The sequence below is a fragment of the Caretta caretta genome, chromosome 25 (assembly GCF_965140235.1).
Source record: "Caretta caretta isolate rCarCar2 chromosome 25, rCarCar1.hap1, whole genome shotgun sequence".
NCBI lineage: Eukaryota > Metazoa > Chordata > Testudines > Cheloniidae > Caretta > Caretta caretta.
In genome coordinates this window covers 18,127,054-18,154,652 of record NC_134230.1, presented here as the reverse complement: position 1 = coordinate 18,154,652, position 27,599 = coordinate 18,127,054, and the positions used below count along the sequence as shown (strand labels likewise).

At 51.3% G+C, this 27,599-nt stretch overlaps 1 protein-coding gene across 4 annotated transcripts in view; it reads right to left on the bottom strand.

Moving 5' to 3' along the window:
- HOMER3 (homer scaffold protein 3) overlaps window positions 1-23,456 on the bottom strand; it is a 38,256-nt gene extending 14,800 nt beyond the window's left edge. For 2 of the 4 annotated variants that reach the window (XM_075123362.1, XM_075123361.1), the window contains exons 1-6: window positions 22,805-23,455; window positions 10,447-10,563; window positions 8,493-8,649; window positions 7,733-7,864; window positions 6,576-6,683; window positions 1,582-1,703 (exon numbers count right to left, since the gene is read on the bottom strand). In XM_075123362.1, coding sequence (XP_074979463.1) covers window positions 1,582-1,703; window positions 6,576-6,683; window positions 7,733-7,864; window positions 8,493-8,649; window positions 10,447-10,460 — 533 coding nt within the window. In that variant the 5' untranslated portion in view covers window positions 10,461-10,563; window positions 22,805-23,455. Of the gene's footprint in view, window positions 1-1,581; window positions 1,704-6,575; window positions 6,684-7,732; window positions 7,865-8,492; window positions 8,650-10,446; window positions 10,564-22,804 lie in introns of all 4 variants that reach the window. The other 2 variants (XM_048830835.2, XM_048830836.2) reach the window with 2 other exon arrangements.
- Between the last annotated feature and the right edge of the window lie 4,143 nt (window positions 23,457-27,599).

The window sequence follows — 27,599 nt, the reverse complement described above, 5'->3', positions numbered from 1 at the left end:
TGCCCTGCCTAACTGTCCTCCCCCTTGACATTCCGCCTGGGACGTGCCATTGAATGTGGCTGGGGAGAAGCCTCCCTCGCCAGCCAGGGCTGGGTTAAACGACCCGTAGATGGAGAGTCTTGTCTTTAATCTCTATGGCAGGGCTTTGACCTACAGGACCCCCAGGTCTTCTCCCTGATCCACGGGTCAGTGGTGACCACATGCTCCCAGAGGGCAGAAGGGATGGGGCTGCTACGGCCGCCCAGGCTGCTTTCAACCTGGTCTCGATCTCACTTCCTGAATCTAGACACTTGTGCCAGGCCGGAGCCTGTGTCTGTTTCCTGCCATTGCCATGTTTGGCTTTGGGAATCGGGAGGGGGGCAGGGGATGAGCGACCATCCACATGGCTCCCGCCGTAGCAGAGGAGCAGCTGACAGGATGCCTCAGCTGCTCGGGAGCAACATGCTTGCATGGCGCTGGAGCTGGGGATGTCCCCCTGCCAGATTAGCAGCCACGGCAAGGAGGCTGAGCTGCCAGGAAGGGGCTTTGCAGCCTGGGGCTTGGAACCCACCCAGCTGCTCTGGCTCTGAGTTTGCGTTGCAGTAAAGTGACTAAATGGAACCAAACTAAACCCCAGAGGCTTTTGTGGGGGTCAAATGACACTTAGCTTCAAACACCTCCTAACATGCAAACATTGTCATTCCCCACCCCCACGCCAGGCAGTCCCAGGGCAGAATCCAGCCCAAAGACTTCAAAAGAGAAAGGGACAGGATCTGCCTGGAATCCCCAGGAGAATTACCACCAGCCCAGCCCTGAGCCAGGTAGACAGGTGTGAACACCGGACACCTCAGACCAAGGACCTGGGGCAGAGCCCTCCCTTCGTCTCCACTGTGTGTACAAGCTGCTTGGCCAAAATGCTTCAGCCCTGAGCTGCAGCGATCCCCTGGTGGGGGAATGGGGAGGGATGTATGGATGGGGGCTCTGACTGTCAGAAGCTGGGACTGGACGACAGGGGATGGATCACCCGATAATCGCCCTGTTCTGTCCATTCCCTCTGAAACACCTGGCACCAGCCACTGTCAGAAGACAAAAAGAAAAGGAGGACTTGTGGCACCTTAGAGACTAACAAACCAATGAAGTGAGCTGTAGCTCACAAAAGCTTATGCTCAAATTAATTTGTTAGTCTCTAAGGTGCCACAAGTACTCCTGTTCTTTTTGCGAATACAGACTAACACGGCTGCTACTCTGAAACCTGTCAGAAGACAGGATACTGGGCTAGATGGACCATGGGTCTGTCCCAGCATGGCAGTTCTTATGTCCTCATGTAAGGCAGCAGTGGGTTTTTAGGGGCAGCATGCAGCCAGAAGGAGAACAGAAAAGGGTCCTGCCCTGAGCACTAGGCTTGAGATGGTGGGGGTCCCGGGGTTGTACCCTGAGTCTGTGGGAGCAACAGTGTTAGCCGGGGACCAGGGAGACAGGAAGAGTTAATTCCTCCCTGGATGGGAAATGCTGGGATCCCCCTTCCCTGCTGGGGACTGGACCTGAGAGTGCCCTGAGCAGCTGGGCTGGGACCTGAAAGCCCCAGCTAGGCCCTTGCCTCACCCTTCGGAGAGCATCTTCTTCAGCCGCTCCTTCTCCGTTGTTATCTCGACGTCAGCGCTCTGGCTCCGGAACAGCTTATCGTCTCCCGGCCCATTGGAGCTGATGACGGTGCTGGGCAGCACCTGCAGGGGGGTTACCATGCGTCAGGCAGATCTCTGGACATGTGGTCACCCAGCGTCTTACATAGGCTGACTCATTAGAAGAGCTCAGGTGTGGGGCCCTGTAGGTCAGTGCTCTGCACTGCTGTGGGGTGACCCCAGGTTCCGTTCAGCTCCTGGGGGGGGGGGATGGAGCATCTCATATCACAAGCAGCAACCCCTGTGGCCTGCCTAGACATGACATCAACAGACGCTGAACGGAGAGATCCCCATCTCAGCTCCAGGAAGGCTGCCAAAGGCTGCTGGGCTTTAGACTGTGGAGGTTAAGGTGTGGGAATCTCCAGAGACGGATGCTGAAGGGGCTGGAATAGGACTGGAGAGGGGTGTGTGCTTCCTTCCCACCTGGTCTCTTTGTTTGATTGACACCAGCACTGATGCCCAAGGCACCAAAGGATGGGCAAAATATTTGGCCAGACAGACACACAAACTAGGTCCAAGGGAGAAATGGATAGATGGATGGAGGGATGGATAGATAGAGGGAGAGATAGATAAATGGTTGGAAGGATAGAGGGATGGATGGATGGTGGGATGGATAGATAGAGGGATGGATAGATAGAGGGATAGATGGAGGGAGCGATAGATGGAGGAATAGAGGGATAGATGGATAGATAGAGGGTGGGAGGGAGGGATAGACAGATGGATGGAGGGATAGAGGGATGGATGGATGGAGGGAGCGATAGACAGATGGAGGGATAGAGGGATGGATAGGTGGATGGAGGGGGGGATGGATGAATAGATGGATGGATGACAGAGGCACAAGTTTGTTTTCATATTAATAAGCCCCTCTCCACACTGGTTAGTGGCTCCTGTATTCACTGCCCCAGCCCGCAGTGACGCCTTGTGCCTCTGGCAGGAGTCCTAGCACAAAAATCTCTGAGCTGGTGGACTCAGAGCCCAGCTGCTCCATGATGAGTTCACCAGGCGTTCCTCGCTCTTTATGTGCATTTTTTTTAAGGTGGTAAATTCTTTGGCCCCAAACTTGTGGCTTCAGGGGTTCAGGCCCTGCTGCCCCACCCCTCTGCCATCTGCCTTGTTCCCCGGGTGGCTCCAAGACATAGTAACCTATAAACCTGTCAGGGAGATGGAGATTGTGGATCCTGCAGGGGCCCATGGCTAGTGACTGGCCTGCTGGGTAGGACGCCTGAGTTCAGCTGCCCAGACTAGTTTCTGCTCCTTGGGTTAGCAGGTGAGCGGTGAGCTTGGACAAGAAGGGAGCCCCTGACGGCCAGAGATGGAGAAGGCAGGAGCCACTTATACTGTAGTAGTGCCCGCCAGGCGTTAGACGCTTTCCGAACGCAAGGGAGATGCAGTCCCTGCCCCAGAGTGCACTCCCTGCTCCATGGCACTGTCGCTCCCTGCTTGCATCAGGACAGAATATCAATGGGATTTATCAAAAGATCCTTCCAGATTGTTATCTGGGGAGAATAGACACCACAGAGCAGGAATGTATATGCAGGCGGCACAAGCAGATTCTATACCCCGCAGCCACCTGAGAGCCCCCAGCTCCTTGCACGTCTGCTGACAGCAGGGAAGAAAGTAGGCACAGAAATTACAAACTGATCTATAAAAAGACAGCTTGAGTGCTAGACATCAAAGCCCACCCAGTCTGGGATTGGCTGAGACTTCTCCTTCCAGTCCTGGGACCAGTGGAGTCCTCCAGGGTTTATAGGTAGCCCACAAACACCCAGACACCTGATCTCAGTGACTTTCCAGGGTAAGGACAACCACCTGACCTAGGAATCTGCTGATGCCTGTAAATGAGCAAGACAGGGCCCTGTGTGTGGAGAGGCCTGAAGAGAAAGGCGCTGACCAAGAAGGGTGACTAGGAATGTCACGATCCCAAAGTGCTTTATAAACACACACCCCTGCCTGCCTGCCCACTTATCTATCACCCCCATTTTACAGATGGGGAAACTGAGGCAGGGGAAGGGGAAGAGTCTGGTTTCCAATAGAGTGAATGGGAGCTGAGGGTGCTCAGCACCTAGGGACATTTTCAAAACTGCCCCCTGCTTTTAGGGGCCTCGCACTGTGGGGCGCCCAACTCGAGACACCTTGGGTCTGTGGAAGCAGGACATGATGGACAGGTAAATGGCCCCTAAGAGGAGGGCTGCTGCAAACTGAGATCCACAGCTCTGAAAGTCTGAAGCTTAAGGACGCTGGAGCTGAGGGAAACACAGGGAACCAGGGAGGCCGGATCAATCAGTTATTTACGTGTGAAGACCCAAAAACAGCAGGCAGCAAGAGGGCATCTGAGGGTGTTTGTACAGGCTGGCAGCAGCGTGCAGGACAGGGTGCGTGTGTACAGGCCAACGATGGACTGTATGGAAGGGTGTGTATGTGCAGGCCAGTGGAGGGGTGTGCAGGACAGCATGTGTGTCCTGGCTGGCAGTGGCCAGGGAGCATGTGTCTGTACAGGCAAGCAGCAAGGTGTATGGGATGGTGCATGTGTGTGCAGGCACACAGTGAGAAGTATGGAAAGGGTGTGTGTGCAGATGCCTGCAGGTTGGTGGGGCATGGGAGGGGCAATGCAAGTGTGTGCATACAGCCTAGCGATGGGGCGGGTGTGTGTATACAGACAGGCAGTAGGGTTATGGGCTGTGTGTGTAGACGGCTCTCTCCCTAGATCTCTCCTGCCTTACCGGGCTCGCTGTAATGCAGCAGCTGCCCCAGGTGGGGCTACGCCCTGACAAGGGGTGCAAACCCAAAGATTGTGCTGCGAGTGGTCGCCCCGGGGGCGAGCATGTGATGCTGCAGGAGGTGGGATATTAATCCCTCACATGGGAGCTGGAGTATCAGTCGCCTGCCATGGAAATGTACCATTTCCAGAGCAGCATTAGCTCAGCTGACAGGGCATTCTATCTCAGAGACTGCAGCGCCCAGCACGCTCCCAGGCCCAGGCCTGCTGAGTGCCTGCCAGTGCCAGACCGGACAGAGGAGGAGGGCAGCCTGATTCTCCCCTCACTTCCCCCAGCTTTACATTGATCTAGCGTCTCTGAAGTCAATGGGGCAGCCCCCGGTTGAGGCTGGCGTGAGAGGGGAATGAGGCCCCGTGTTGTCTCCAGAGCAGGTTTTACTAAGCACTGGAGGCTGAGTGACATGTAGGGGGCGACGTGCGCCCTGCAGCAAGAGGTGGGGGTTCAAATTCCAAAGAGCCAGCTGCACTCCCCAAAGGAGCAGAGCCGGGGAGAGCCATGTATAGCTCCATGGATGGAAGGGCTGGGTGCCCGGATCTCAGGCGATGAAGCAAAGCACTACAAAGGCAGAGCTGGGAATTAGACATGCAAAGCGTTGCAGAGGAAGGAGCAGCCCACCTTTCTGTGGCTGGGGGGGGTGCGGATGCGGCAGGGGAGATAATTCTCCCCACCTGCCTGCTCCATCCTTCCAGTCCTCCTCCAGCAGCAGTCAATCTCGGATGGTGCAGAGGAAGGTGACCTTGCCCACAATGCACCTGGCCAGTTGACACAACTTCCCCCACCCAGACACTGGTATCATGGCCTTGCGCGTGGTATGAGCACACGGAGGCAGCAGACCAGGCTGTCAGCGAGTTGTGTGCTGTAACAATGGTGGCCCTGACCTGGTGCTCTGCACGAGGCTGGCGGGGAAGGCTGCCCACTGCCTCTGCCTCCTCCCTCCCACGCACAGAAGAGGGGGAGAGATGAGAAGGAAGCATAAAGGGCCGATGCCTCATCCCACATGCCCCCTGCCCAGTGCCCCCTGCACCCACCCCCCTTCAGAGCAGTAGCCAATGTGGTCAGGTTGCCTTGGTCCTGTTTTAGTGCTGCTGAGTTGAATAGGCAGCAGGGAACGAGAGGAGAGTCGCTGACACCCTCTCCTGAGCTGCAGTTACACTGAGCTGTTCTGAACCAGCAGCTGCTTTAAGCCCTGCGCTGTGAGCCTGCACCGAGGTGCTGGAAGTGTTCTGTCCCCAGTACACACAGGCACATTCTACCTGGTGTGCAGAGCAGAGCCCTCCCCATGACTGACCGATCCCAGACTGGCCCCTGGAGCTCTCACACGATGACCCATCACTTCGGTGGGCGCTGGCTCTGCTGCCCCCACTCTGCTCTCTATTCCCTTCCCCATTTCCCACCCCTTAGGGAGAGAGAATGGGAGCCTCGTTGGAGAGAGTTCTCCCTTTGCTCCATCATGTATGGCATTTCCAGTCTCCGCAGAGCTTCCTCCTCCTCCTCCTTTTCCTGCAGGCCAAGGTGCTGTTCGCACTGCCTCCTCCTCCTCTGCTGCTGCTCCATCTGTGCTCAGCCCAGAGAACGCAGTGTCCTCATCCCCCAGCTCCCCTCCTGTTGCCAGGAGATCAGGGAAATGCACAGCCACCTCTGGGATGCACCCTCAGGGTGCACAGCTCCTGAAGAGCTGCCGTGGCTAGAAGAGGGGTAGAATGCACCACGGCTCGTCTTCTCTCCTCCGTCCAGCAGGCACTGGAGGCTGGTTTAGGGAGACAGGTCAAGCTTTCAACATGGTGCCAGGGAGACCAGGGAGGCTTGGTCTCCAGGGGAGAGAAAAGTGGAGGGCTGGCTATCGACTACTCCACTCCATCAGCACTACCTTAATGAAATGCACCCAGGGGAGCCCTGGCACGGGCCATTCTCCGCAGACGCGGGAGTCCTTTTCTAGATGCTTTTGTAGATGTGACAGGGATTGGAACTGCGAAGGCCGGTTGGCTCAGTGCCCGATGCCTCCCATGGGGATTTGCATTCAGGGCCCTTCCTGATGGTGGCTAGCGCTCTGTGGAAAGTGATGGGCTCTGCCCCTGTTGCCAGAGGACAATGGGGTGGTGACCATTTTCCCTAGCAGCCCCATCCCAGCTGCCAAAGTTACCTGGTGAGATGTAATGTTCAGGGCAGGATTGGTCAGCTCCGTTTTATCCTGCGATTTTTCCCTTGCCAAACGGGCTGCTTCTTTCACCTCCTGGAACTTCTCTGCAAACTAGGAGGGGCAGGGGGGAGATGGGGAGAGGGTCACTCTACTGTCTTACAGAAACGTCCGAAAAGCGAGAACTGTCGTTAGGGTTTACTTCCCTCTTCCTGTCGCTATTTCTCCCTCTCTCTGCCTCTTTCCAGGGATCTGGCATGTTTTTTGCTTCCTCCCCAACCTAGCGGTAATGTCCAGAGAACGGCCCCACCCCATCCCAGACCAGGACCCAGAGTCCACACTGGCTTTTCCACTGAGCTCAGGCTGCTGGGCTGGGGTGTGTGGAGTTGAGTCCTTGCTGTGAGGGTGCCCATGCCGTACATATGTGTTCAGTAAAGTTGTCAGAAGTGGCTAAGTGCAATCTGTAGACATTTCTGAGTGTGCTTTGATCCTGCCAGCGCCCAGCGGGATGGCCAAGCTCAGGGGTGCTGAAACAATGTGTATAGTGGGGGTGCTGAGAGCCATGGACCCAAACTGTAAACCCTGTATATGATGGGAACCACTTCAAGCCAGGGGATGATGCAGCACCCACCACACCCCTCGTTCCAGCCTCTATGGCCAAGTTGCATGAATACAGACCGGGGCCTGAGAAGGGCTGTACAGGAGTCACTACTATTGTCACTTGAGCTAGACAGATCAAAGCTAGCTCAGGTGTGTCTACACATGCTGCAGTTGCCCCTCTGACTGCAGTGTAGACAGACCCTTACACACTCAGGCAGGTCCTCAAGGGTACTGAAATCAGTGAAAGTTAGGAGCTTAAATACCTGTGAGGATCTGGGTTCTAGCAGCCTATGTCACTTTTTAAAATGTCACTTCTGGCACATGTGAAAATGTGACTCTGACATTCATTCTGTCTCTCAGAACATTTCAGGGCTTCCCGGCTCCACACCCCACCAGATCAGACTGTACCTGATTCTGTTCCCAGACCCTTCCTCCTCAGAGCATGGACACCTGATCGGATACTTCCTTTGGCATTCCTGGTGGATTAGATTATGTAGCGATTCCCCCCAGCTCCCACCCATTGCTTGGGTGGGTCAGCCTGCCATCAGGCCCTGCAACGTTACCTGGGAGAGGTGCTGCTCCGAGGCAAAGCCCAGCCCGTATACTGTGTTGGCTCGGCTGTCCGCCCATTGTCCAAACTTCTGGGAGGTTTTTGTGAAGGTCATGTTGGGGGTGATGGTGCTGTTGATGATGGCCTGTGGGGGGAAGGAATGGGGACTCTCAGTCAAAGTGGAATTGCTGTACTCTGCAAGATGGACTGTATTCTCCAAAGCTCTACAGCGCGGGATGGCTCTGGGAATTCCCTCACATTTATCATTCACCCATCATGGTGCTATACAGGAGCCTTTTACCTCTAGGACACCAGCCCAAGTCACCAGTGAGCAAAAGTCTTTCCAGTCGGACAGGCCATGTGACATGAATGGGTCCTGTGTCTAGGGCATGCCACAAAACCTGCCCCACAACTGGCATCATCAGAGAGGCCAAAAGGGTCAGAAGGACCAGAGCAGCCCTCAGAGGCCAAGAGGGGTCCCCCCAGCCACAAGGCCAGGCTCACCGGTGGGAGGAAGTGAGTCCCTGTGCTGGGCATGCTCTGTGCATAGGGCTATCAGTCCCAGCGCTGTCTTTCCACCAGCACTAAATTCACCTTGGATAGTAACTACATCAGCGTGAAGAAACTGGCTGTAACACTTTCCACGCCCAGTTGTGGAGATGCTGGAGCACTCCATTCTGAGGGCTGCCCAGCATGGTGTCTGAGGGAAGCAGGAAGCACTCAGTGATCCCAGCCCGAGAGAAGCTTGCTGACAAGCTGCGTGGGGCCCTCACCTTGGTGCCGCCCACGCTGATGATCCGGTACACATTGCGCGTGGCATCGTAGAAGTAAGAGACAGTCAGGGCGTGTTTGCTGGCAGGGATCCAGTTCCGCTTCGTGGCTGGGTCGATCTGAAAAACGTGGGCCCGAGTGCTGAAGATCGGCTGCTCCCTGGAACAGAACGAACAGAACTGTTAAGGCAGCCGGGGGTGCTGAGCGCAGTCTGGGAAGTGAGCCGGCTTCCTGGCATCTGCATCGCACTCTGCAAAGCACACAGCATTTCTGCTAGTTCTCTCCTCTCCAGGGACACGAGGTGCTGAGCACCCCCAGCTCCCGCTGAGCCAGCACCTCTGGGGAGCACACCATGAATGAGCACCCTCCAGCCAAGTGTGGCTCAGCCGAAGGAGAGGCGACTCTTCACCCCCAGGCTTGGAAAGGCTCTAGCATCCCCCACTCACCCCGGTCACCCCTTATTCCTACGGGCTCCCACTCCAGGCTTCTCCCTCTTTGGGATTCTTTGTACTTCTCCAGAGGAAGAGGGCCTGAGACACAGACATTCCCTGATGCTCTTAGCTGATGCCAGTGAGAAGAAAACTAAAGGCCCTGTAGCCCTTTTTGCCACCTCCTCCACCCCTTCCGTCAGCCATGGCAGCCAGCAGCACGTACACTGCAGAGCCCACCCCAGCTAAGTTTACTAGGGCTCTGCCCTGCCACCCGTGGCCTCTCCCCACTCTCCAGCTAGTCACAAGATCAGATGTCACATCCGCAATAACACAGGGCAGGCCTCAGCGTCAGTGTGTCACATATGCAGGCATAGGACCCCAGGCTCTAACATGCTGGGGCCCCTGCAGCGTAGTCTGCGGGGGGAGTTACGCTAAGCTGGGGGGGCACATTATTTGGAGCCTGATTTGAATGTAGTACACGTAGCACCATAGCAGCTAGTTCGTGGTGAGTCCCTGCCGCTGCACCAACTCTCCTTCCTGTAGGGTCTGGGACTTTGTGCTCCTGAACAGAGTGTGGGGTTGGGGATTTGAGCACAGAAAATGTCTCCCCTTCAGCATGTCTCTTCCTCCCAAGGCTTATGCGCGGGACAAGCACCCTGCAGCAAAGGTCACATCATGGGATTAAAGGCAGGTCACGTAAGAATGAATGAAAGGAAACACTTTACCACAGCCAGAGCATGGAATCAGCTGCTGCAGAAGGCTGGCGAGCCACAAGCCGGGGCTGGATTTTATGACCAGTAATATACAAGCTAAACCCAGCTCTCAGGCTTCAGGACATGACTTGAGCACGGCAGGAAGGCACTTGTCTCTGTGACACAATAGGCCAGGTGCATTAGGGCTCGAGGTCTTTTTCAGAATTCCTTTAAAACCTCAGGCACTGGCCATTGCAGACAGGAGCTGAGCGGGTGAACTTGAATTCGAGCTGATACATCCTAGACTCCAAGGCATGAAAACAGCTGGTGCGGCCCAGATATGACCCCTGTAACCCAGAAAATTACTTTCCTGCCCCCACTCGAGGCCTCCCTGTTGCAGTGAGCCAACCTACCCTTCCATCCAGAAAGGGCCAAGCCCACTACTGTCGCCGAGGCTTGAGAGGCTGTACGCTGTACTCCCCAGTTGCGGCTCTTTTCTCATTGCCCAACCCTGGACTCAGATCACATGCACAGCCGCACATGATGCTGACCCTGGGATCCCAGCCTGCTCCTTCTAAAGGGAGCTTTGGGATTTCCCTCTGGTCAGTTCGCCCAGCCCGCCCCGGATGTATTTTCCTAATGAGCCTCCAAGTCCCTGGTCTCCTCTTAACACATGCTGCATCTTATACACAGCTCATGTGTGGGGGTGGCGAGCCTAAGTCCTACCTTACCTCTTTGAGGCACAATTTCCAGCGGGTGGGAAACTAACACTCCTATCCATTGATCCCAGACCCCAGGGCAAGGGGCAGACAGAGATAAAGGCAGTTTGTTACCTAGTTGTTGACATTGGTTAGTAACGGCTGGACAGACTACTAGATAGTGAAGTTAGTATGCATCAGTCTTCCAGCAGCTTCCTAGATCTTGGTTTGGTCTCCTCAGTGATTCATTTCCTGGCAATGGAAAAGTCAGCCATTATTTGTCACACACAGCACAGAGCACCCATAGTCGGGCAGCATTTAGGAGGCTCACTTGGTCCCAGTCTCTCCAAGTCTGTAATTTGTAATGATTTCTCGTCACCAGACATGCGGTCCGGCTCACAGGGGACGCCACGTAACTCAGAGTAACCACCCCTGTGCCGGAAGCAGGAGCACAGGGGCTGCCCTGGCTTTAGCACTATGCTATTTTTATGTAGCAAAGTGCTCTGGCTCCAGAGACTCTTCCCTGTTTATTGTGGTTTCACATCCTCTAGCAATAAATGCCTGGGACAAACTGGAGTGAAAAGTTTGGATTGGTTCCACAAGTGTGTCCGTAATTTCACCGGCTCTGAAATGGTGTTTGGTCACTTTTAATGGTACTGACTGACACGAGGTACCCTTCCCCTCCTCACACCCTTAGTGAGCAGGGCCAGCTCTAGGTTTTTGCCGCCCCAAGCTCCGAGAATGCAACTGCCCAAAGAAACAAAAAAAGGGTGGCCGGAATACCGCCCCTGGAATTGTGCCGCCCGAAGAACGTGCTTGCTTTGCTGGTGCCTAGAGCCGGTCCGGTCAGTGAGGCTGCGATCCAAATGGAAACTCTCCCACTGACTTCAGTGGGCTTTAGATCAGGCTCAGATGCACACCAGCTGTCCCTGCACAGTGATCGCCTCCCCAGAGAGAGAACACTGCAGTAGCTGGGTGGCCGTGAGCTAGAACTGGCTACATTCGCCTCCCCCGCCACCTAGGGTGCAACTGACATCATGGCCCTCTTCAGGGCAGAGCTCAAGTCAGCAGGCCCCAGGGCTGTGAGGAACCTGTGTCATCGCTTTCTGCAGCTTTTCAGATGGGATGGAACATGGGAGATTTCAGAGTAACAGCCGTGTTAGTCTGTATTCACAAAAAGAACAGGAGGACTTGTGGCACCTTAGAGACTAACCAATTTATTTGAGCATAAGCTTTCGTGAGCTACAGCTCACTTCATCGGATGCATGGGAGATGTTTATTGTTGCTAATTTTTGTCAATTAGAAGCAAGAGCAAACCACCCCATGTCACCTGCCGGGTTATCGTCTGCAGCACTTGGCACAGACAGCAAAGGAGCCAGCCCGTGAATCACCACCCTGGGGGGACCCCTCTACAGGTCAAAGGGGAGCCCATTTCCCTGGGGTGTTCAGTCCTCGGGCTTGCTACTGAGGCTGCCCCGGGGGGGCAGAGGGGGAGGGGTCAATTACTGCTGGCTTTTAATGACTGAAAACCACCAAAATCTTTGTATTGATTGCTCCAAGATGGGCAAGACTCAAGGGACAGTCAGACTGGCTGCTGATGGTGTAATTGTGAGACAATAACCGCACAGGGCAGCACTACTTTGCCCCCTGCAGATCCCAAGGAAAGGGGAAGAAAACGGCAGGGGAACGCCATGTAAATAACAGAATGGACCAGTTCCAGTGTGCTGGCCATTTCACACCTTTTCTTTGCACAGGTACCCCAGGCAGCCTCCTCACCCAGTACACTGCTCCAGTCCTGATACTCTGCACTGGAATAGGTGCTGCCCGGGTGCCATGCTGTGGAGGGACAGTCTGGAACTTCCTGCTCATGGCTGTTGTCTGAGCTCCACTCATGTGCCAGCTGATGCCCTAAGGTCTTTCCTGAAGGTTGGAGCTACCAGACTTCATACTAACAAGGAAAGTTGTCTGTCCCTCCAGGCGACACAGGTCCAAGCCTCACCGACTCCCCAAACCAGACAGGTACCAATCACCTCCGATGTTCCCCATTTGAACAGGTGACAAATTGGCTGCTCCCGCAGCATAGCAGGGGCTGCACCTCGATGCATATTTACCTGCTGCAAGGGAGGCAATTCCTGCATCAAGGCAGCTTCCGAGGGGCTGAGGAAGCCAAACATGCAGAATCCAGGAAGCTGTCTTACCACCCTGCTCCTCTCATTGAAGCTGGGAACAGCAGCCTTACACTTGCATGTCCATTTGGGATGTGGCGGTTAAAGCAGTTATGTATGCCAGGGTTCCTCAGTTCTATTCCTGACTGTGTGGCCGTGGGTCCAGTCCCTACCCTTTGTGTGCCTCAGTTTCCCCATCTACAAAATGGAGTTAAAAACACTGTCCTATCTCCTAGGGAGGCTCCAGTCACTCATGCACCTTCAGGCCATCAGCTGGAAAGTGCTAATGAAGGGGAAAGGGTTGCATGCATTGCATGCTGGGATATCAGGGACACCTCACCGTCCTTCTCCCACTAGAAAACAAAACTAACTTGCACACTGCACGACAGTGGTAATATTTGGAATCTTCTCCCTCTCCAGCACTCAAACTTTCCTCCACCCCTGTTAATAGGAGCCTGCTTCCTGGAATGGGGGAGCCAGTTTAATGGGCCAGGATGCCGCTTCCTACCCCTAAGTACCCAAGCTATGAATGAGTCATGATGCTTCTCTGGCATATGAACAGTGCTCTGGGAAGCAGCTGCTTGGACTTTGATTTCAAAGCTCACCCAGTTGCCTCCAGCTCTTCTAGTTCTCTATAGTTCATGCTCCCATATAGTGCAGAGCCCCAAGGCTATGGAGAGCTTCATGCTCAGTGTAGGAGAATTACAGAAATGCTTTGAACAGATACTACACTTGGTTATTACGTCTCTCTCATCAGCAGCACTTCCTGGGCCGCAGGCCCCTCTCCTGGTGCTGGAGTTGTTGGGGGAGGGGCCTTCTCTTCACCCCAGCAAATAAGAGGGTACAGAAATTCATTGTGGAGGAGTCCGGCTGGTGGATAAGACCTGCCTCTCGGGTTTTGCTTTTTTGTTTGACAAGATCACAGCAAGAGCTGAGAAACAAAAGCCTTCCCAGGATCTGAGCGACAGAACGAAGCAGGGAGAAACAAATGACAGAAAGAAAGAGAGGAAGGAAACAGGCTCTACTGGAAACTGAAAGGGAGAGAAGACAAAAGAGGAATAGGAACCGAAAACATGCCAATGAGAGAGAGACACCAGCTTTGGGGAGGACTTGGTGAAACAGCCAGTGACCGCCCAGGACCTGAGGGCAAACCCTCCACGGGCCACACAACAGTGACTTACATGGTCTCCACCTAACCCTTCCTGTAATTTTTTCTGCAACTAAGTACCACCACACTGCCTGGCACAATTCAGCACAGCTGACAATATCTGCTCAGGAGAAGCCCAGACAGGATTAGCAAAGTGGGGGCTGTGGGTCAGGAATGAGAGGCACTGGCAGGGCTATGCCTGAGAACCCAGAACTGGAATAGCTGTAGGGCGGGGGCTGCAGTTTAGGGCTGTGGGGCATGACTGCCCAGCACCTGTCTGCACTCTGCTTTCCTCTGGCCAATGCCATCAGACTCTCCTTTCCACACGCACCACAAACCATTTTAAAATAGCCTCAAAAGCGCCTTGGATTGGAATTGTCAGGTTGCCTGGTCCCCCACCCCCATTTTACATGGATATACCTGGATGTCACACACATCAGTAAAAAGAAAAGGAGGACTTGTGGCACCTTAGAGACTAACCAATTCATTTGAGCATAAGCTTTCGTGAGCTACAGCTCACTTCATTGGATGCATACTGTGGAAAGTTTAGAAGATCTTATTATATACACATAAAGCATGAAACAATACCTCCTCCCACCCCACTCTCCTGCTGGTAATAGCTTATCTAAAGTGACCACTCTCCTTACAATGTGTATGATAATCAAGGTGGGCCATTTCCAACACAAATCCAGGTTTTCTCCCCCCCCACCCCATCCGTAAATGCTAACAGTTCCTTTCAGTGTGCCTGCAGAAAAGGGCATGTGTAAATAAAGTCACAAACATCCCCCCACAGGGCTGACCCCTTGCTGATCGTTAAGAAGAGAGAAGCAAAGTGAAAAGACAAAGATCTGGCTCAGACTGAGACACGATCAGTGAGTGCCTGATGATGGCAACTGGAAAGGATCCAGGCCCCTTTGCGCTGGTTTTGGTCCCAGCCTGAGGGGGAAGGGTAGAGCTTACTTATTATATGTCCCACCATTAGATTAAGATGGCTTGCTGTCTGATGAATGTGTTCTACCATCCTGGCAGCAGGGAATCCAACCAGCCACCCTCCTGGGCAGAACTCGGCAGTTTCAAAGGGAACAAAGAGGTGGTTCAGGGGTCAGCAACCTTTCAGAAGTGGTGTGCCGAGTCTTCATTTATTCACTCTAATTTAAGGTTTTGCGTGCCAGTAATACATTTTAATGTTTTTAGAAGGTCTCTTTCTATAAGTCTATAATATATAACTAAACTATTGTTGTATGTAAAGTAAATAAGGTTTTTAAAACATTTAAGAAGCTTCATTTAAAATTAGATTAAAATACAGAGCCCCCCAGACCAGTGGCCAGGACCGGGCGGTGTGAGTGCCCCTGAAAATCAACCCGAGTGCTGCCTTCAGCACGCATGCCATAGGTTACCTACCCCTGGTCTAGTTAATCTAGTGATTTCTAGTGTGCCCATCACCATGGAATCAAGGCACATGATACAAGAATTACAGCATCACAGTGCTGTCTTAAGGCTGTGTTGTTTTCGCCTCTTGCAATGAGATCCTATTTGGAGGGAGAGGCCTCCAGGAGGAAAACTCCACTCGCTGAGATTGACTATCAGGTATTTGGAGAAGACTGGCAATTCGGCAAGGAGATATGGACCCATTCACCTGAGTCAGAAGAACATAAGAATGGCCCTACTGGGTCAGACCAAAGGTCCATTTAGCCCAGTGTCCTGTCTTCCGACAGTGGCCAGTGCCAGGTGCCCCAGAGGGAATGAACAGAACAGGTAGTCATCAAGTGATCCATCCCGTGGCCCATTCCCAGAGTCAGTCACTGATTTGAACCTCAGCCTGGCTTGGTCGTCCCACCAAAAGGCAGTTTATGTGTAACTGTCTGCTGGCCTCATTTCTAGCTAGGTTCTTATATGCCTGCCATCACCTCAGTGTCCGAGTTCATTTCCTGACAGATTGGGGCCCACATCACAAACGCCAGAGTAGCTAATCATTGGTGTGTCACCTTTGCTGGTGGTCTCAACAGAGGAACTAAGAACTGAATGGGCCCAAGAGACTGAATTCCCTCCAGCCCCTAGAGGTGAGCCCTTCCATGTCAGGACACAGGGTATAGTTAGGGAGGCATGCCCAGATGTCTGCCATCCCAGGGACAAGGAGACAACATAGATTTCTAGGACTCCCAATCCAGCACTTTCACCAGTGCTGCATTTATGAAGAAGGCAAAACCTGGAGAGGGTTAAAAGCCAATGCCCACCCCTCTATCCTCTAATAGACTGGCATGACTAAGCCATGGGTGAGAGCTGGGTGTCTAGTCCATCCAGGACTACGCACCCCTGTCTCCTTTGGCAGCTTCTCCTACAGGCCCATTCGGAACGGGTATCTTTTTAAATAGCCCTGACCCAGTCCATTCAGAGAATGCAACTGAAACACCCCCACAGGCTGGAGAAGGAGAGAACCCATCTCCAAGTGAGGGCCCCACAAAGAGAGGCTGCAGCTGCTCCTCCTTAGGAGACAGCACTGGAAATTGATAGGATGAACCTGATGAGCAGAGGGATCAAATCAAATCCCAGTCAGACCCCATGTGGTTTAAGCAGTGTATGCATACTCAAATCCCTATCTCCAGGGGCCCCCCATTTCCTTTCCTCCTCCCTCTACCCCGCCCCCTGTGCACACCCACAGAGAAACATCAGACATATGACCCTCCTGAGCCTGCCCCAGGAAAGTCTGCATGAATGTGCCTGTAATACACCCACTGGTACGGATCTATACAAAACACACGCATCACAGATGCAGGCCTGGCAGGCTACAACAAGGCAACATTCATGCTGTAAGCGAGAAGCCTGGCACTGCCAGTGGGGAGCTCAGCTCTTGAGCCCTTTCCTGATTCAGATCCCATCATTCATCTTCCCCGTCCCAAGGGATTGTTTGAGTAAGCATTCACACATACACACACGCCTAGCCCCACTTCCAGCATGCAGCAAGGAACCAAAGGCTATGGATGCCTTTAATCAGAGCAGCTCACAGTGGTCACTCATTAATCCTCTTTATTAGAGCTGCACAGCTGTCTTACAGGTGTGGAAACTGAGGAACAGGGACTTGCCCCAGGACATAGGAGTCAGTGGCAGAGCTGGGATTAAAATTTACTCCCCTTCTAAGCACTAACAACATTTGCTAGCCCCTCTTCCCAAGATGATGATGGTGCAAAATCCTACAAAAGAAGTGTTTTCCCATAGTCAGGAATAAACCAGATCAGATAAAGAGGTAGAATTTCAAAAGCCTGTTCAGTAGCATTTATCTCTGGAGCTGAGTTTTTACAGTGCTGGAGCATCTCCAGTGCTTCTCACTGGTCACCCTCTCTGTTTGGACACAATCCCGGCTGTCTAGCAGGGTCCTGAACCCGCGGGGAAAGGATGTTTCTTCCGTCACTGCTCGGCTCTTTCAGGAGTGCAATCCACTGCAGTGCAGACAGCAGCTATCTGGGAAATTCCTGCCTGACATTTCCAAGATCTCTCTTCAACTCCTCCCGCAGCTGTGGATTCCTAACTGAGGGCATGTGTTAAAATGCAGCCTCCTGCCAAGGCTCATGGGGTGGGGTGGAGATAGGGAGGCAGGTTCTTATTGGTTGCTTTAGATCCTCTATTGCATCCAACGGGTTTCTTTGGTGGGTGGGAACAAGAGGAGGGTGCAGAGAGCGGTTTCTCCTGTCTACTACAAAGCTGCCTTTGGCTCAAGCTTTCTCCTTGCTATTTCACTCCCTTCCATCTTTCTCCCTGTCCTTTTCAGGGCTGTTGCACACTCCAGAGGAAGTTTTCCCCTTAGAGGTTCCTTCGTTCTTGGCCATCATCAAACCTAGCCCAGCAATCCTGCCCGTCAGCCTGTGGCATGCATGCTTGGTTCATTGAATTGCTTATCATGTCCTGTTCACCCGCCCAGCCCCCTGCACTGAATGAGTGGAGACCAGACATTTGTTTTAATCTTTGCACTGGTGATGGTCCTTAACAAGGCTGCTCCTTCAAGAGAAGCTGATGCTTAGTGTCCCCTGTTATAAGTTCTGAAGTATGTGCCTGGGGAGGGGTGATTCTGCCCCAGATATGATTGTTAGCTATGATTTTTAAGAGGAAGATTTGCTCTGGTAGGTCTCAGAGTGAGATTTCTGCTCGGTGGCACTCCAGTGCCAGGGGCACTGGCTAGCCTGTGGAATTCAGAATCAGTCATTTTACCACTAGGGCAGCAGTTGGAAACTGCTGGTGTGAAATTTCAGTTCCCACTGAAAAGGGAGGTCCCCATATGCAGTAACCGGCCCCCTCATTGGCTAGCAGCAGCAGAGATGTGGGGGATGGGCCAAGGAGAACGAGCTGCCCCTCTTGCTGTGGCATGCCAATAGATGGGATGGTGCATGCGGGAAGCTTGCCCGCACTGCCCAGGTGAGGCCTGTTTGAGGAATCCACGCTGCTGGGCTGTTGAATTACCTGCCAAGGCAGGGTGGCTTCTCCTTTCTGTTAGATGCTGATGGTGTAACATTCAGCCCAGACCTGAGCAGCACATGGGCCTCGAGCCATCCAAAGCACAACACACTTTGCGGCAGGCCCAAAAGGATCAGATCAGCAGAATTATCTGCCCAGATAAACCATACTTGTGCAGCAGTCCCCGGGCCAGGGAAGGACTGTGGGGTTGTGACTCCTGCTGCTGATTTCTAGAGTATGTTCCACCTGGGCTGCTGGGTATTTTCACAGCACAGAGAGTAGGGTCGCTGCAAGAAACATGTCTTTGCATTGTGCCCTGCAGGTTGCTAGACCTGGGCTCTGCTGGCTGCTAAAGTGAGCAAGCCCAAAGGCAAAGGCCCCCAGATGAGAAAGTCATGGAGTGATTAAACTCAGGTTCAGAGAGCACCAAAGGTTTCCCAGCTGTTGTGGTAAGGTAAGAGAGAGACGGGGCTCCCAAGTTGGGCCTCAGACCTTTGCAGACGTTTGTTTGCGCCAGCCTGCAGAAGGTGTCGGTATGTTCTGCACTCACTGGCGCGTCCAGGTGGACATCAGGAGCAGATCTAAGGTGGATGAGACGCAGGGGTTTAGACACCCCGTCTCCTCCCCTTTTGGATGGGCGTCGTCCCTGTTCTATGGGATTCCATTTTAAAGCCATTCCCATTGATTACTCACATTCTCATTTCATATTCTAACCGTCCTTTCCCTCCCACAGCCCTGGCTCTGTTTCCTGGGTGGAGCAACTCCTAGGGGAGCAGAAGGGGCCAGGGAAGAGAAAGCGAGTGTGAAAGGGACCGTCACCTGGCTCCATTCAGGAGTTCAGCCCACTGTCATGCTGAGTCAGCTAAGAGATTGTGCTGGATGCAGCAGGGACAGGGCCCTCACCCAGGGCTTAATTTGTCATGAAAGAGGTGTTGGGACTCAAGCAATTTTTTTACATTCATAATGGATACAGCAAGCCCAGAGGTGCCGGGCTATGAACTGCCAGGCCTAGAGACGCTGCGGCTCAGTCCTGGCGAGGCCTGCTGGTGCAAATTAAGCACTGCTCTCCCCTCTGTTAGCTCTCAGAACCAGAGGTCTCAGTGAGGGGAAAGATTCATAGACTCTAAAGTCAGAGGGTACCATCATGATCATCTAGTCTGACCTTCTGCACTTTGCAGGCCACAGACAGCAGGACTGTTCCATACAGGGCTGGCTCCAGGCACCGGCTTTCCAAGCAGGTGCTTGAGGTGGCATTCAGAATGGGGTGGCAGTCTGGGTCCCGTGGCGGCAATTCGGTGAGAGGCCCCGCCGCTCTTCCAGGCGTGGCAGCAATTCGGCAGTAACTCTGGTGCTGTTGCGGAGGTGGCAATTTGGTGGCGACTGCTTGGGGCGGCAAAATTGGTAGAGCCGCCCCTGGTTCCATATGAAGTTTTTTCCTGGGGGAGGAGGGGATTCTGGTGTGTGTCAGACAGACTGAGCCCTGGATCTCAGAACTGCGGTGTGAGGTGAGGCTGGGGGGAGTGTGTGGACTGATTCCTCCGTTCCTTCTCTCCCTCCTGCAACGTGCCCTTTTCTGTGCCTTGACTTTTCTCCCCAATGTAGTCTGAAACCCTGCTGACTTTATTGTGACATTGCTTGGGGCGGAGTAGGGGAGAGCCTACAGGATCCCCTGCACCTTTCCCCCACTCTGTTCCTCCCAAGAGCAACCCATCCTTCTAGACAGGAAGAGCTGGATGTGGCTCCCCTCCAGAGCCCATCAAAGCTACTCCTGGGTTAGCCATGTGGGTGAGTGAAAAGGACAAAGACTGATAACCCAAGGTGCTCCTTCTCCCCAGGGCTCAGGTAGCTGCCTCTAAGGGCCTGACTGCCCTAGCCACTAGATCACATGTCCTTCCTGATCTGAGAATACAATCCAGGAGTCCTGACTTTCAGCCCCTGACTTTAACCGCTAGAGATACTGCCTCTTCCCTTCAGGCTCACAAGCCCTCTTAGCTGCAGCTTCCTTCCGTTCCATACTGCATACCACTGCTTTGTGGGAACACAAGGGTGAGTTGAGTGTCTGGATGGGGTGCAGAGAGGCAGGACTTGCAGCCCCACATCCCTGTGGGTGAATGGAGCGGTGCAGCCTGTCCCTCCCAAGAAGCTCCCACTGTGGAATCACTGCAGGCCGCTTCTCCCTCTGTGGAATTAACCAGGAAAGCTCCGTATGAAGAATGAAAAGTGGCTCCCTACCAGCCTGTTTGTAGATAAAAGTAGCCTGAGAAATCCTGGCTGAATATGCTCCAGTCGGATTAGCCTGGTGAACACAATGCCAAGCATGCAAGTTCAGGCACAGGGGAAGGGGACCAGGGGCACTCAAAGGCCCAGCACATTGTTAAGCATTTCTTCTACCAGAAACCTATCTCCACCGGGGGAGCATCCTGAGCAGTGATGACCCTCTGTTACTGGGTGCCCAGTGTACTTAGCCACCCCAGAGTGGTAACTGTGCCATCTCCCACTGTTTCTAAGGTCTCTTGGCTCCTCCTTTGCCACACACAAACCAAGGGGCTTATATGCACAGCAATCCACTCCCTCCATTGGTATGGGTCCTAAGCGTAGCTAAGTAATTCTTCACGTATTCCAGAAACGAGTCTCATCACAGCAGCTAGTACCAGGCATAGGTGCTGCTGACACGCCATCCCCACACAGCTCAGCTGATACACCTCAGCCCTGACCTGCAGCCCCCCAACTGGACTAGTCCTGGGCTTCCCATATAGTATTGCTAATGCCTCTCCAGTCCCTATCATCTGTGAACACTCATCTGTGCTGTCTTCACTGCACAGCAGGGGTCACACACAGGGAAGCCTGAACAGCTCTGTCAATGTACCTTAGTTCTAACCTGCTCTTTTCCCAGTATTGCTCCTAAACAGCTCTGCCAGCGCTCCTGAAGCATGACCAGCAGCCAACGTTAGGCCTTGTCTTAGCCTGTCCTGTGCTAGTTTGAAATGTGGACAAATGCCCAGTATGGGCTCAGCTAGGAGGTAACTGAATTCACTTCCCTTGTGACCCAAATGACATTTACAACTAGCTATTTAAAGGTAAAAAAGCAATGCTTTAAAACCTACAGTACACCAGGGATATGGTAGAGTTCAGGAATGAATTATCCATGAAAGCTACACCATGGATATTACTGGAACAAGGGTTACAGGGAAACCTGACAAGCGTCAATGGGGGGTAAGGACCGACTCCTTGCTTAAAATATAAATCAACTAAAACCAACTGGTGGAAAATCATTTCAAAGGTAACACTTTCCTAATCTTTTGGGAATCCAGGGCACTAAACCTGCTGCTGGCTATTCAATCTTTCCATGTAATCTATGCACAACACAAAGACCTTTCCGCTCAGAAATTCTCTGTGACTGAAGATGGGGGTTGGGTGGAAATGTCATCTCCACGTTAACTATAATGTTGCTGCCTTGACATTATCATTAGAGCGAAATCTAAGAACACTGTCACAGTGACCACAGTCCCAACATTTTGCATGAGAAGTGGCAACCTTCTAACGAAATTGTACAGTCATTGGGTGTAGCCATGACAGTTCCAAGAAGAGGGATTCATCCCATGGTCCTGGAAAATAAGATGCCAGTCCTAACCTATCCACCTGCTACACCCTTCCTGGCAATTCCAAGGCTGGGGGTTTTGGAGTCACTGTATGGATTGCAGAGATGATACAGGAAAGCAGGGGACAGTTTCTGATCTAAGTTGGCCCAGTGTAAACCCCACTGACTTAAATGGATTTACTCTAGATTCACACTAAAAAGAAAAGGAGCACTTGTGGCACCTTAGAGACTAACCAATTTATTGGTTAGTCTCTAAGGTGCCACAAGTGCTCCTTTTCTTTTTGCGAATACTGACTAACACGGCTGTTCCTCTGAAACCATAGATTCACACTGAGACTCTGAGATCAGAATTCATGTCTGTGTCCCTTCTGCCGCCTGAATCTGTTTCACCCTGTTCAATCTTTTTACCCAGGCTGCCCAAGAGGGAAATCAAAAACTCAGCAAAAGAAACACAAGCCATTAAAATGTTACTTATTTCTCCTCTAATGTCAAACTGAAAGGCTTGGAGAGATTGAGCAGGCAGGGGCTTCCTCCAGCCCCAGCATGCTTCTAAGTGGCCCAGAAGTGTTCATTACACAAGAAACTTACTCACAGCAGCATGTCAGATCCTTAAAATGACACAGTGCATAAACCAAATACCAGGCTAAACTCCCATTTCCATGCCAATGCCTGGTAGCCACTTAGAGTATATTTCACCCCTGAAAGAATGTAGGGCTTATGACCAGAGATTTTCAGGCAAATCATTTACCCATTTACAAATGTAAGGAGAGTCCATTTTACTGAACACCAAGGTCACAACAGAAAATAAAATTAGAAATCTCTAACTTCTGGGAAGGGCTCCAAACGCAGGAGGTGCTTTACTTCACCCCAAAGGGTCATTCTGAATTTTACACAAGATATGAATCCCACTGGAGCCTTTCACCCACACCTTGGGTCACAAAGTAAATTACAAATCTCTGCAACTATCTACTTCCTGAACCCCTAAAGGTTAGGGGACTTTTTTATATTTAAACTTGAATTTCTTTACTGCAACTGGAAATCCTGATCCCTTCAACTCTGCTACATCAAAACCACATCAGGTTCTTTCAATTATTAATGCAATAAACAACACGCGAATAATAACCAAACTGCTAATCTCACCCCATCTCCACGTCAGTGTCAGTTTCTTTCTCCTCGTCCCTTCTTTGATTGCCTTAGATTCACTCCACGTTTTTATTTATATTTTCCTTCCTCTTTCTCTCTCTCTTTTTCTCCGGATCCGGATGCTCTTTAAATTTCCTCCGGAATTTCACTCTGAAATCCGCTAGTTTTGTTGTTTGTTCAAAAATGACCTATAATCCCAAAGCATGCGTGGGAGGGGCAAGGGGGGAATGCTAGGGCAACCTTCCCGGTTGGGGGTTCTCCCCACCAAGAGCTGCAGCCCAGAGGATCCTGGAGAGAACTTTGGAGCACACTTTGCTACAGAAATGTTGCAGTCTCCGGCAGGCAGTTTCCTCCTCGCTCTTGCTCACAGGATCCCTTTTCCCATTCAGTATGGGCAGCAGCCACAAGATTATTTGCTCCTTTTGCAAGCCCTTTGCAACAACGCAGACTGCTCCCTGTTATTCCAGTGATTGAGATGCCCTGGAAGTTTTTTCCACAGCCCAAAAAGTAAAGCTGCCTCCACAGTTTGTTCCTCTTGGTCGCGATTTCTTTGTTCTCTCTCTCATTTTTTTTTATCAGCTTCCTTCCTCTGCCAACTGCCCCATCTCGGTCACATTTCTCTTTTCTTTCTCCTCACTTTATTTCCAATGGGTTCCATCTGGCTCAGAGGCACCATCTGCTGGGCACAGCCGCACTCTGCATCCACTGCAACACCAAGCTGCTAGATACCACCCCGCGCAAAGATGTCCCAACCCCACTTCCTACCTCCTCCATTCCTGGACTTTCTTATGCTGTCATCTAATATATAAAGGCTCTGGGTCTGTCTAGATTAGGATCAAAGCTGCTTGATCAGCTAGTCCATGTTAAAATGCAATTTACCCTTTCTACACTAACATTTTAAAACAGGGGTTGGCACCATTATGTTGTGCGATGGACACCTGACAAAATTACCAGACGTAGTGATGGACATTGGTGGGGGGTTATGTCATTCAGTCATTCAATTTTTTGAAAAATTACCACAGACCTCAAAATTTTTACCATGAACACGTTGCTGACCCCTGTTTTAAAACATGTTGGTTAACATTTAAAAAACCAAACCCCACATCTTTTATCTAAATCTAGCCAGAACCTTTCAGAAAGACAGAGCCTGATCCCTTTATTGCCCTGTTCCTTGCGCCTTTATCTATAGCTGTGCAGAGCGAGTGTGAAACACTAACATTTTTGATCTGCTCACATTTTACATCCACTTTGCACAGGTGAAAATAGCTGAACTAGGTTTGAAGCAGTGGAGAATGAGGCCCCTAGAGAAGATGTATGAATAAAGGGAAGGTTGGATGGATAAACACACCAGAATCTAGAGATGGGGACAGACACACAAACAGAAGCACTAGGATCTAGGGATGGAAATAGATTAGACAATATTAAAGAAAATATATCTTCATGCATATAGCTGGTAGCTTAGCAGTTGCAGTATATATACTTATTATGATAATACTCAAGTTCCCAATCAGAACTGGAGCCCCATTGTGCTGGGTGCTGTTCAGACACAATGGGCCAGACCCTTCCCAGCTGAAAGTCCACTGACTTCCCCAGCATTACACCAGGGATGAACTTAGCCCTACGTAGTTGGATGACCTGCACCTTGTGCAATCATTTGTGCCAGTGCAGAATGCAAAGTGCTACCAGATCAGAAGAGCAGCATTTTACATTCCCTTTGCTCAGCTGCAAATGATGAGACACAGAGCGGAGCAACACAAGATCAGGCCCTAAATATTTGTCTCCAAGTTATTGATAAAGAACACGTAGCTATGTCGTCACTCCCACTTATGTCAGCAAAACGTGTGTCGCTCAGGGGTGTGAGCATTCCAACCCCTCCCCCGCCCCGAGTGACATCCATTACACCAACGTAAGCACTAGTGTGCACAGCGCTCCACCACCATGGCTCCTGCCGCTCGCGGAGCGGGTTATTTGCTGCCTACGGCAGAGCTCTCTCCCGTCCCCACGGAGTGTCTTCACCACCCAGGGTGCGCCGCTGCAATGCTGTACGTGTAGAGACTGCAGGGCACTCATAGGAAGCATTCGGCCTGCAGTACAAACAGGCCCCTGCTGCAAACCGCACCGTCCTTCTGTCATAGGGACCAAAAATAAATAAATAAATCACATCTCGCCTTGAACAGTATCAGCTACATTTGAGGTGGGGGGGGGGGGGAATCAATGGTCTGTTTCAGATACTTTCGCACATTAAATGCTGGCAGCTACATTTGCACCTGGGTCTGAGAGTGTGAGCACATGCACTCACTAGAGCAGGCAACAGTTGTGCAAGTGCTCACGTTCACATTCCTAGCAATGCACTTGGGCCTGCAACAGGACAGTATTCCAGGGCTTCTCCCCATCCCCACGAACACAGCTCTGCCACTGTGCTTCCGTTGATTTATAGCGGTACTAGTCACAGGCCTGCCACAAACAGCACTGCCCCTGTGCCTCAACCCCCACTAGTCTAATGCCAGGCCTCGCCTGAACGGACTGCCAGTGGTGTTCGATTGTGTGGCTACTGGAGGAGTCCAGTCTCATTTTTTGCCTCTGATTTATTAGGTCACCTGCATTAATAAGGAATTTCCCCAAGAGAGTTTGGCATTAATTCCAGCCAGTTCTGCACATTAACTTTTCCATGCCCTAATAACTTCTGGGCACTACAGGCTTGCACTACTAAGTTAAGGTGTGCCCATGTTCAAGGAATTGCAGAGGTAGCATCCATTCTTTTAGCAGTTTTCAGATGGAGCTTATATAAAAATGACAAACATGAGGTTTCCCCTAGCTAAGACTGTAAGCTCTTTGGGGCACTTGACTTCTTGTTATATTAGTGTAGAGTGCCTAGCGTTACAGGGCCTGGTGCCTGACTCAGACCTTTAGATGCTGCAACAGTCCTGCTGCTCCTCCCCATCCTCTGTCTATTGGGGTATCCCCTCCACATGTGTTTCACAGTATACACAGAAGGGAAATAGATCTAAAATCCTCATCCTATGTCAGCAGCGTTAACAGTGCTGGGAACCCCTCATGCCAGTGTTTTAACCATCATGGCAGCTCCGGCTAGACCTTTACTGAGAAAGGTGAGATGATGCAGCAGGGGCAGCCAATGACCCATCTATTCCAGAGGTCCCAGCATTGACACCGGTGGAGCTAAACATGTGTTAGAAATGATGGGAACATTTTAAAATTTCTCAAGTGGACACTGGGGCATAGTCAGAAAGGCCACGGCAACAGGTGAAAACAGCCTCTGATGCTTCTCTAACTTGAGCTGGCAGACAAACCTGCAGCTCCAGGACTGCCTCCTCTCCCAGGCCCAGAGCCAAGTTCAATGCTAGGACAGAGATGAATTAGGTCCTTACTCCTTCTGCTCCATTTTCTCTGTCCTTCATACGCACAACCTGGCCACCAATGACAAAGGGACTAAAATAAACCACACTGAAGACTCTGCTGAAAGTAGGACACACAATATCTTTCATATTGACCTGCTAACAGTGGGTTATCTATGGCTCTTCTTAGAAGCTAATTATTTTACATGTTAAAATTAGGGTAATTAGATCAGCAGGAATTGCACTAAAATCAGGTGTTAGTAACCTTATGAGGATGTCCTTTAACAGGGTTTTTGTTCCATTTGTCCCTTCTCCCTCTGAGGGAGGACAGTTATTGTCTCCTGCCCTCCAGAAGAGAAAAGAAATGAGATATTGTGATCCCCCCCCATGTCATTAGTTACACAGCTATTGTCAAGTTTGCACCATTAATCTTCCTACAGCTCTTTGAACAGTGGTTCAGAACACAGACTAGAGCACACAACAGATCATTGCCTAAAGAATATTCTTAATGGCAGTATAATCCCTTTCAAATCACATTCACTGGCCAAGATACACACCTTAGAACTAGCTCTTTGCATTTAATTGATACAACAGGTGATTGCAGTCAGAGAGGCCTTAGCATTATGGTTTCGCAGCAGCTCTTCAGCCTTTTCATTTTCAGCTGTACATTTTTAATGTAAAATCTTCTTCTCCTCACTCTCCAACCCCATTACTTGATCCTGCTAGAAAGGCTGATGGCTATTCCCACCTTTAGCTCTTTCCATGAAAAGTGCAAATGGTTATTAATTAGCATCTGCAAAACTGCCAAATATAGAGATCTGGGAACATGAGCATTGCTGGGTGTTTAGTATGTTTCAACAGCAGGCCACAATTTGTCTGACATTTGCACATAACGGTATACAAGAGGCCCTTGTTGTAAAACAAACGTTTTTAAGGAATAAAAGATGCATTCAAAAGGAGAGATTGACACTCTATTTTAGTGTAAAAACACTTTAACCAACAGTGTGAAGAAACCATTAAACAACAACTGATTTGGTCTTTTCTCTATTGGTCATTATACTGCGATCATCCTGGTTTCTGAGCATCTTTTTCAATTATCTTTTTAAAGCAAGTGTGGTGGGGTGGCAGGAAAGTGCTCCTGCCCAGGAGAGTCAGGTTCAAAGCAGGCCTGGAAACTTCTGCTTCTAAGGCTACTTGGGAACTGGAGAAAGCAAACTGTACATGTTTGGGAGAGGAGAGAAGGAAGCAGTGGAATCCACTCATTCTCTGCATGCCTCTGGCACTACACATGGAGAGAGGCAGAACAGCTCTTTGTTTGGGGATTTTAATACTGGAGAACCTAGGCTGCTCTCCAAAGAAGGAGATGGAGACTATTTCAGGCGAATATATAGGGTATTCAAAGATATTTAACAAACAGGGTTATGGTAACCTGGATTTTG